Raw genomic sequence first — 10064 nt, 5'->3', positions numbered from 1 at the left:
CAATGTCAAAAGTTGTCGGTCTTTAAGTATAATGGTGTATGCATAAAGTAATGAAAGCAATTTATAAAAGTGTTCCCTTAAAATTGGGTCCCTCTTCCTTCTCTTAAATATGTTATGTAAGTTTTAATTTCGATGGAATTTAAAAAAAAAATGATTTAAGAATTGGCGATTCTGATAATAATGATTCATAAGTTTACTGGTACTTTTTTCAAATCAGGTTCAATACAACATAAGAAATGGACAACTGTCTAAGTGCCTGGCTCTGTCCGATAAAAATTGATATCTGCAAGATTGGAAGGGTTTGGTGAAAAGAATTTAAATTCATAAATTTTACTCTCTTTATTGTATCCTGCTGGTTCAATTTCCATGGCATATATAGTGAACATGAACAGAATTATAAATAGCATTAAATATTGCACAGTTTGGAACACATTGGAAGTATTGCACTGATCATGAAATAGACAATATTACGTGTCAATGTTAAGGTCCGATTCCGGCGAGTGCTCACAGTCAAAATTTTCCAAAATGTCACAATCACGTGAATGTTTTATTTCAGGTTCATCGGGATGTTTGTTCAAACGACGTCTGTCCAGTTTTGGAGCACATGTTCTTAGACATCGGCATTTATCTTTCGTTTCATCGTGTCCTTCTTTTTTGAATTTGACTCTTCGATTCTGAAACCAAATTTTTACCTGTTTTTCGGATAAGTTGAGATATGTTGCGATTTCTATCCTTCTGAGTCTTGATAGGTACATGTTGGAATTGAATTCCCTTTCCAATTCTAAGAGCTGTGTACTTGTAAATGCTGTCCGAATTCTTTTGCTGCTCGATTCCTCTGTCGAACTGCTTACACCTGAAATATATTAAAACATATTTTTAAAGTGTATTCTTACCATGCGATGTACACTCATGAGCAAATTTTGCATGCCTGCCTAGTATTGAATATTGGTGAAAATACATATTCACACTTAATTCCCACTTTTAAAAAGATAGTTTTTGACTATTTTTTAACATACAAGTGATCGATTCCATGGATAGTTTCTAACACTTTCAATTTTGAATTTTCAAAGTTCACAATTCTAGGGTCTTACCTGCCGGAGATGCTTTTGGTTTCCTCGGTTCCTGAAATCCAGAGTTGGCCACTCTGTCTTTTGGTCGTTTTGCAACCTTCGATGTAAGAACTGATATTGGACTGCGGTGGAATGGGTACTCCACCATTGCTCTTGATGTGGGGCAAGATGTTGCAAAAGTGGTGGCCATTCTTGGCACGGTCGCCGCACTCTCGGGAACCACAGGGTGTGGTGTGTGGACGCAAAGAGGACAGCAAAAACTTATCATTTCTTGGGGATGCCGAGGGTAGCAGGGTAGACTATGGGACACCGGAGGGAGGCGGGGGGTAGGGGTTGGTCGCCTGTGCCCCACTGTCGGGGTAATGCCCAGGGACTGACTAGTTGCACAGTCACCACGTTTTGACACCCCTGTAGACGGTGTATCTTTAACTATGAGAGAATCAACGAAAAACGACCGTGACATTATTGTCAATGAAATCAATTTGGCATGTAGTGGGGTTTCTATCCGTCAACACTTAAGATGCCTTCTCAAGATAGGCGGGTACGCATGAGTGACGATCAAGACTTTGGAATGAATAATAAATGCGGGACTCAATATTTATACCCAATCAGGGCTTTTGTTACTTTGCTCACGTGGTCATTAATACAAAAATTTCTTCTCGATCAATCAAATTTCGAGTTTGTTCAGTCTAATTCAGATGCAAAAAATCAGCATGTCAATTATTTTTAAATATTAATTTTACGACTCACAAACTCAAAAACTTTCTTAACGAGGTATAATGCTTTTTCGCTTTATGATTTTATGATGCACAGCTAGCCCCCGGCGATGAGGCTCTTCACAAGCATTGTGTCCGACCTTGGATGTCCGCGAACACGTGTGCACCGCGCGCGTAATCACCTACCCATAAAATAAAAAAATGAAAATGTCATAAGAAGAACAAGTTTGTGTCATTAATTATCGTTTTCAGTAGTGCAATATTTCTTTGCAGTGCAAGTCGCCTATTTATGGAGAATGACCCCTGAAGAAATTCATTGTAAAGTAATTGGTTCGCTAATTGACAGTGCAGACCCTATCGTATTTGGGCGCCCCTGGAATGATGAGTGGCTTTTTTTCTACAAATGATAGATGGAAATTTTTTGTTGTCATGATTCGTTTGAAATTAAATCAAGTTATTGAATTTATTGAAGTGTGTAAGTAGAGGACGAGCCACGATTACAGCCGGCCGTGCATTTGTAAGGTTTCTTTTCCTTTTATATAAGAATGTCACATAAAAGGGGTCTAACTAAACAGAGAGAGCTGGGACTTGAAAGCAGTAATTATGACCATTAAAGACTACAGATCATCAAATTTTTGTAAAATTTCTATTTTACAAACATTACACTTGAAGCTTGAGAGATTACAGGGTCTTGTAACACACATGTTCTCTCTCTCTCTCTTTCTCTCTCTCTCTGGAGAAATAAAGTTTACAGTTTATGAGATGATGTGGGTACTTCAGGATCGGACAGGGAATGAAGCACGTGTCTAGTGGACAAATGGAAAATAATGGGACATAAATCCTAATGGAACACGTGTTCTTATGGGAATGGGACTGTTTTCATGTCACTAATTTACCACTTACCATTCTTTTCCTGTTCTTGTGGTGGCTTTGTCAGGGACTGGCCATGTCCAATAAGAACCAAGTCATCAGATCTAAATAAAAGAAATGGCAAAGAATATCAGGGGTGCGTTCAACGGCGTATCAGCTAACTTAGCAGCTAAGTAGTAGATATCTATCTCTATTGAACAGACAGCTAACTTAGCTGCTAAGTGTTATATTTTGAATAAAGATTTATCAGTAAAAACTTATTACTGGAACAAATAAAGTTTATTTCAGACGAAAATATATATTTAAATTTACATTTAATTCACTTAGATATAGGAAATAACCCTCCTTTTTGTAAAAATCTTGAATGCTGCAGATTTGTAACCAAGGAAACCATCTTCGATTTGGGACGTAGCATTAAATTTTTATGCTTGCTCTCCATACGTAGCAGCTAGGTGTTTCATTTAATTAATAAGTATTTACAACCCCTGGCCTAGTCAAAAGTATATGTTGATTGGCTCATTGTAATTCTAGTCTTCTAAATAAGCCTTACTAAATCAAAAGTTAAAAATGGAAGGTTAAGTTTCCAGATAGATGTTCATTTAATTAATGAGTATTTACAAGCAGGACAAATGTCTATTTCATATCTGATCCGTTGCAAAAAAACATTAATTATATCTTCCTTTAATGAATTAGTACTCTGTAGGTGCGTGTCCAGCATGTTGTTGCTCTAAGATTTCACATTTTCGCTGAGTGTCTTCACATTGTGATATCTATAATCGTCTAAAAATATAGTTGTAAGGTTAGCTTTTATGAGGGTAATTTTTGATATCGAAATATCTGCCATTATGCTAAATCAAACACATTTCTATCTTCAAATGATCAGTTTCGCATATCAAATTGTAAAATTATGAAAACAAGTTACATGTCCTTATAATTACCTTTTGTGAAATGGACAATGTATTGCAAGTGTTAATTGCTTCTTCCTTTTCTCGGACGACAATGAAATGGATTAGCCCTCAAGTTGTTCATTGTCGTGGACTGCATTAGTTAACAATAAAAAGCGGACCGGAGACGGTCTAGGTTTCTTGACTCGCGGACAGGTCAGTTGAGCGGGGATTAGTTCTCTGTATAATTTGCTTATCTATCGCGCAGTCTCCGCGGGAAGACAGATATTAACTTTCCAATTAATGCATAGATAGGGCGATAAGAACATTGAAGAGGGGGCAAATACGTTAAATTCCGCGTACGGGTACAATAGTTGCAGATGTCGGCACTAGATTTTATCGCACGTCGCGGGACGTTCGCTGCGTGGTAAAGGGTCAACTGTTTCTGTATTGTTCCGCGGGATCTTTTACACCCGGGACTACATCAGGTCAATCTAATTCAATTTATCGAAATTTACAGCCTCTTTATAACCGAATCCCACATTATGTCATAAAATCAATTTACTTCGCATAAATCTTCATAAATATTAACCCTATTTTAATAATGACAAAGGTTACCAGAAGAAAACCTGGACGAGAATTTCCAAACATAAACGACCTTTCCAGTCCGTTTGAGGCCTCGTAAAATTTTTCTAAAATTCTAGATTTGACTCTAAGTTTGTCAGGAAATGAGAACAAAGAAGCATAAAACTTTTATTGTTATTCTGTAATCGCTAGGTTTAATCTTATCTCTTTGATATTACTTTGACAATAATATGGCACTAGAGAATTTTAAAAGGAAAACGGAGCCATTAAATATCATTTTAGAGCATCTTTCAAAAATATTACCTTCCTATTAAAGAGTCCTTTAAATATCAACCATTGATCTGAAGTATTTATTTTGATAGAGCTAGCAAAAATATGTGGTATGTTATTTCTTTATTGATATTAATTCATTTATTTATTAATATAACAGCTTGATAAACAATAAAATTAAATGACAATTATTAAGTCAACAGTCTTTTTCTGATACAGGAATTTAAAGCTTAAATCCTACATATTATTAAAGAATATTTCTACTTGCAACCTCCCTGCCACATGCCATTTTCATACAAGCAGCTAGAGCTGATCTAAAAAATCTATCGATAAATCTTCAATGGTATTTTCGAAGTTTGAAAAAAAAAAATAAAATAAGCAAATGTGTATTTGCATACACAACAGAATCGGGAGACGACATATAGTTCCATCTTGTTGGCAGAAATTCTGTGTTTTACAATAAGGAAGACAACAAGAGGCCCATGGGCCTTATAGGTCACCTGGGTATCATGCAACAACTTTCCAACAACTGAATTTTGTTCGTGTTTTAAATCATAGGCCAAGAAATTCACAATTTGAAAGAGGCACCATTGCAGTATTGCTTTTCATAATCATATACTTTGCAGGCTTACGTAATTCCCAGAGGTAGATCAGAGTAACACAGAGAAAATGCATTTCAACTTTATAACCAGTTGTGCACCCTACCCCACAGGAACCACTGACCCTGGGGCCACATATTTCAAAATTTTATAAATTTTATTTCATCATAAATGGTTGATTAATACCAAAGAGCAGATTTCAAAGCATTAATTTATTCTAAACACAATGTACCCCCCCCATACCTCTGAGCCAGGGGGCATGACACTAACCATTTTGCTAGATGCACCTTTCTTCGTCATTAATATATATACTAAGATCATAGGCATAATACCCAGGAGCCATGAAAAAGACTTTCAAAGAATTCATGCATTTTAACTACATAATCATTAGAGCCCCGCCCTAACACCAGAACCCCCGACCTAGAGGCCATGAAATTTTGGAAGATGCATCCTTCCTCATCATAACTATATATGTACATTATAGTTCATTGGTTTAATGCCCAGGAGCAGAGAAGAAGATTTTTAAAGAATAAATGTATCTTCACTATATAATCAATAGAACCCCGCCCTAACATCACAACCCCAACCCAGAGGCCACAAAATTCACAATTTTGGAAGAAGCATTTTTGCTCATCATAACTATATACTTTGTTAGTTTGTTTAATACCCTGGAACAAAGAAGAAGATTTTTAAATAATTAATGTATTTTCACTATATAATCAAAAGAGCCCCCCCTTTACACCAAAACTTCTAACCCAGGGGCCATGAAATTCACAATTTTTAAAGAAGCACTCTTAGTCATCACAACTATGTACTTAGTTTATTTGATACCCAGGAGCAGAGGAGAAGATTTTCAAAGAATTAATGTATTTTCACTACATAATCAATAGAGCCCCGCCCTAACATCACAACCCCTGAAATAAATTTGCATTTATTTTCAAAGAAATAATGCTCTTTTACTATATGATCTATATAGCCCCACCCTAACACCAGAATCCCTGACCCAAGGGCCATGAACTTTACAAATTTGGTAGAGGACTCAATACTGATTAAACTCATGCCAACAGTTTGACTGCATGGTGTCTAGGAGTACAGAAGATTTTTAAAGATAGTGGTTTTGGCCCCACCCCTCAGGCCCCAGGGGGGAAGGGACCATGAAATTCACAATTTTTGTCCCACTTCACCCATAGATGCTGTATACCAAATTTGGTTGAAATTGATTCAGTGGTTCCAGAGAAGAAGCTAAAAATGTTCAAAAGTTTACGACCGACGTACGACGACGTACGAAAACAGATAGCAATAGGTCACCTATGTTTACTCAGGTGAACTAAAAACAAAATTATAGTTAACAAGCAGACGAAAATCGGTAATTTATAGGTGACTCTAGGAATTGGTGGAGGCTACCTTTCATGGATAACGATATTCCAAGGGGAAAGAAAAAACCTTGACCCTAGAAATGGTATGATGATGATAAGCTATGCCGGTTGTAGATGTTTTTATATGCGACCTTGCCTTATGATAAACTTACATATAGTAACATAATACACGCTATAAAATATCCTACAAATATAGCCATTTCGTCCTGACATTATTGTACACAATTTCCAAGCAAAGAAAGATAACTCTAAAATCTTTCCAAAAGTTCGATTATGAAAGAAAGAGAAAGGTATACCACCTTTTTGTCCCCCGCTTGAAAAGTGGGGGATATTAATTTGGGTTTGTCTCTATATGATTTGTCCGTCTTTCTGTCTGTCTGTAACGCTTTCGTTTCCACACGATATCTCGAGAACCCTTTGAGCTTTTGCAATAGAATTTAGCATAGCAACTCCCTATGGACTAAAGAAGACCCCTATTGATTTTGAGGTCAAAAGGTCAAAGGTCAAGGTCATAAATAAGCAAATTCTGTCTGTTAAAACACTTTCGTTTCCACACGATATCTCTAGAACCATTTGAGCTATCGCAATGAAATTTTACATAACAACTCCCTGTGGCCTAAAGAAGACCCCTATTGATTTTGAGGTCAAAAGGTCAAAGTTCAAGGTCGTAAATTTATACATTCTGTCTGTGTGTAACACTATCATTTCCGGGCGATATTTCAAGAAGATTTTGAGCTTATGCAATGTAATTTTATACCAAAACTCCCTAGGACGTCTCTCGCCCCTCTCAAAGTGCCCCGCCCCGTTTGTTTTATTAGTATTTATAGTATTACATGTCGCTATTTTTAGCGCAGGGGCATGAGGAGAGTTATTGCGTATAAAACAGGTTCTCGGCGGACTTTATGTTCTTATTACATCTATTATAACTGTTTAATAAAGGCTAAATAAATCAAACACCATGGATTGTGTAAAATTTTGAGAATACCGAACATGAAAACATGAATATATACATGTATGTGACTTCAGTTCTGCATATACTTCATTCCGTGTAAAGAGACTCCGTGGTCTAGTGGTTATGTCTCTCGCTACAACCGTGAAAGGTCCCGGGATCGAATCTCAGTCGAACCTTTCATTTTTTTTTTTTTTTTTTTAAATACTTTTTTTTTTACTAAATGATAGTATTCAGCATGTGAAATGAAAAATTTATGAGGTTATAAAATCATCATTACAGTGTGATAAATATTCCATATAAAAAAATCTTCTATACACATAATAAAAGATAAGCAATAAAATCTTTATATGCATATTGACATACATGTATTTTATTTGCTTCAGTATACATGTATACATTTAATAATTCTACAAATTCAGTCAGGGGGAGCCGACTTTTTCCCTAAGCGGGGGACACGAATTCTCTGAATTAGCTTGTTTGTAAATAATGTAAATTAGATGTAAATTCTATGTATATATTTAAATAAGAATTAGTTAAACATTTTAGATCTTTTTTCTCAACTTTTTTTTTCTAAACCATGTTACAGTTCTACATGTGTATATGTCAAGAAATTGACTATTTTCTGCATTCTGTATATGATTGTGTAGCTCTACTACTCTTGAAAAGATATGTTTTTAAACATTCTTCGTTTATCTTTGATATCTTTTTGTTGTCTGACAAATAGGGGGAGGGGGAATCAATTTGATAGAACTTGAATCTACAGCTAACCCTAATCACCACTGAATGTTTCCATATCAGCTAATCATGAGCTTATTTCTAAAATATCCACATACGCGGATCTAGAGGGGGAGAGGGGAGGTTGATCCGGACCCCCTGGAATTCGTAGTTATGAATTGTATATAGGCTTACTAGGGATGTCAAATAGTATCGAATACTAATCAAAGTACTCAGGAGTACAGAGAGCCGGGCTCAGTTATATAGTAGAATTTTGTTCATGAATCATACATTCATATTGTATTACATGTAACAGATAAATAAGAATTTCAGACACTGGAAGAATAAGTCCTTCCTCTCAACCGCTTTTGAGATAATACAAACGATAAATAAAGCAAATAATATAAAACGAAGTTTTATCTATACAAATAAACATCAGTAGTAATGAAAACTTCAGTCCTAAGTCAAACAAAAGACATAGTTCATTTGCTTTAGGTTTTTTGATGGTCAGTGCGAAGAAAAGCAGGAGAGGGAACCGGACTGGCATGTTTGTTTACATTCGGCGGTGCCAGGTAAACTCTGATCCTGATAAGTTCAGAACGTGGTTTTAGGACCCATATACCAATTGCCTTCACATGATATTTTAAAATAATTTTTTTCAGATTTTTTTTTTCAAATAAGATAATTATATGTCACCGAAGCCCTTTTTTCTAAGTATCATTATTATGTTTTTAAATGTTTGTGTAACAATATATTTTTGCACCAACTTTAATTTGGCGACTATGGCATGGGGTGGACTTCCTGCCTTGAACAGGATGACATAAGCCGGCAATTGCTCTTTGAGCAATAAGCCCGGAAAATTTTCTCGGATGTATATTTTTTCTTCTTATTTCGAAGTACATATTTTTATCAAAAACTTATCAAACAGCCATTCTCACCTATTCTTGCCCTTAATTTTTGAATGGATGACTTTAATTATTGTTTTCAGTTAACATCGTTTAAGTATGGTCTTTCATCTTTTATAAATTGAATCATCTCAAATTTTTTTTTGATTTTATATACGGTAGCGAAATCGGACATGCATCTTTTGGGCTTAAACGATTAATGTTTGAATGCTATAATTTTGTTGGGGGACTAAGTGCTTCTTTTAATCAAGGAAATAATTTGGCTCTTGATGGCAATGAGTAGAACAGAAGAAAATTTTTTTAATGATGAAATGTATTTCCAAATGAATGTAAAATGCTAGCTTTGAGGTAATCACACCATGAATTTTGAATATTTTGGACATCTCCAACGGGTAAAAAAATCGCGATTTTGGTAATATGTTACGAGTTCATTTTGATAATATACATTTTGCCTGCTAATGGTTTATAAGTAAAGAAACTTTCTAGTTTCTCCAAGATAGGGTCACACTTAAACACTACCGAGCATCGACTAAATGGTCGAGGACGCGATAATGCGATGACGCGATAACAATGACGCGACAGTGTAATAGCGCGATGACGATCAGCAAAGCCAATGAAGCGATAATGAACATTTGTTCATCGTCATCGTAACATCTCAACATTCGTCATCGCGCCATCGTATCATCGCAACACTTCAATGTACACGAATCATCGCATCATCGTCATCGCATCTTTGTCGTCGCACTATCGCTTCATCGCTATTGCACTATCGCTCAATCGTTATCGTAGTCGGCGTATTATCGTGTCATCGCAATATATTGACCCAATCAACGATGGGGCGATGTTTCGATGGTGCAGACTTATTTAAAATATATTATGCATGTATTTAATTTAAAAGTATACTAGTAAAGCGGCAGACCTACAGTATAATCATTGGAGAAACTTTTCTGGCATGGTCACTTCCATTCCCAAGATTCCTAATCCAGAAGAACTCAATACAAGTACTCAGATTATACCGGCAGTTTCTACAGGGCCACATCATCAGCCGAGGCAATTTTCTGCCGCTTATATTTGTACAACAGGATTAGTCGGCGTATAAAACGTTTATACGGTCAGTAACCAG

General features: G+C 35.9%; 1 protein-coding gene across 1 annotated transcript; it reads right to left on the bottom strand.

The window, feature by feature from the left end:
- Window positions 1-350: 350 nt before the first annotated feature.
- Window positions 351-1577, bottom strand: LOC134270312 (GS homeobox 1-like). The gene is made up of 2 exons (XM_062752532.1): window positions 1092-1577; window positions 351-853 (listed from the first exon to the last, which is right to left on the bottom strand). The coding sequence occupies exons 1-2, from the start codon at window positions 1531-1533 to the stop codon at window positions 468-470; spliced, it is 828 nt and encodes a 275-aa protein (XP_062608516.1). The 5' UTR covers window positions 1534-1577; the 3' UTR covers window positions 351-467.
- Between the last annotated feature and the right edge of the window lie 8487 nt (window positions 1578-10064).

The sequence above is a fragment of the Saccostrea cucullata genome, unplaced genomic scaffold (genome assembly GCF_032062105.1).
Source record: "Saccostrea cucullata isolate Sc308-1 unplaced genomic scaffold, CSIRO_AGI_Scuc_v1 ctg203, whole genome shotgun sequence".
Taxonomy (NCBI): Eukaryota; Metazoa; Mollusca; class Bivalvia; order Ostreida; family Ostreidae; genus Saccostrea; species Saccostrea cuccullata.
This window is presented reverse-complemented; position numbering and strand designations above follow the sequence as displayed.

What these genes read in the sequence shown, in the direction of transcription:
- LOC134270312 (XM_062752532.1), bottom strand. Translation starts at nt 1,533, where the DNA reads ATGTCACGGTCGTTTTTCGTTGATTCTCTCATAGTTAAAGATACACCG. An exon ending in ACCAAAAGCATCTCCGGCAG is followed by an intron (nt 854 to 1,091) that starts GTAAGACCCTAG and finishes AATATATTTCAG; the next exon opens with GTGTAAGCAGTTCGACAGAG.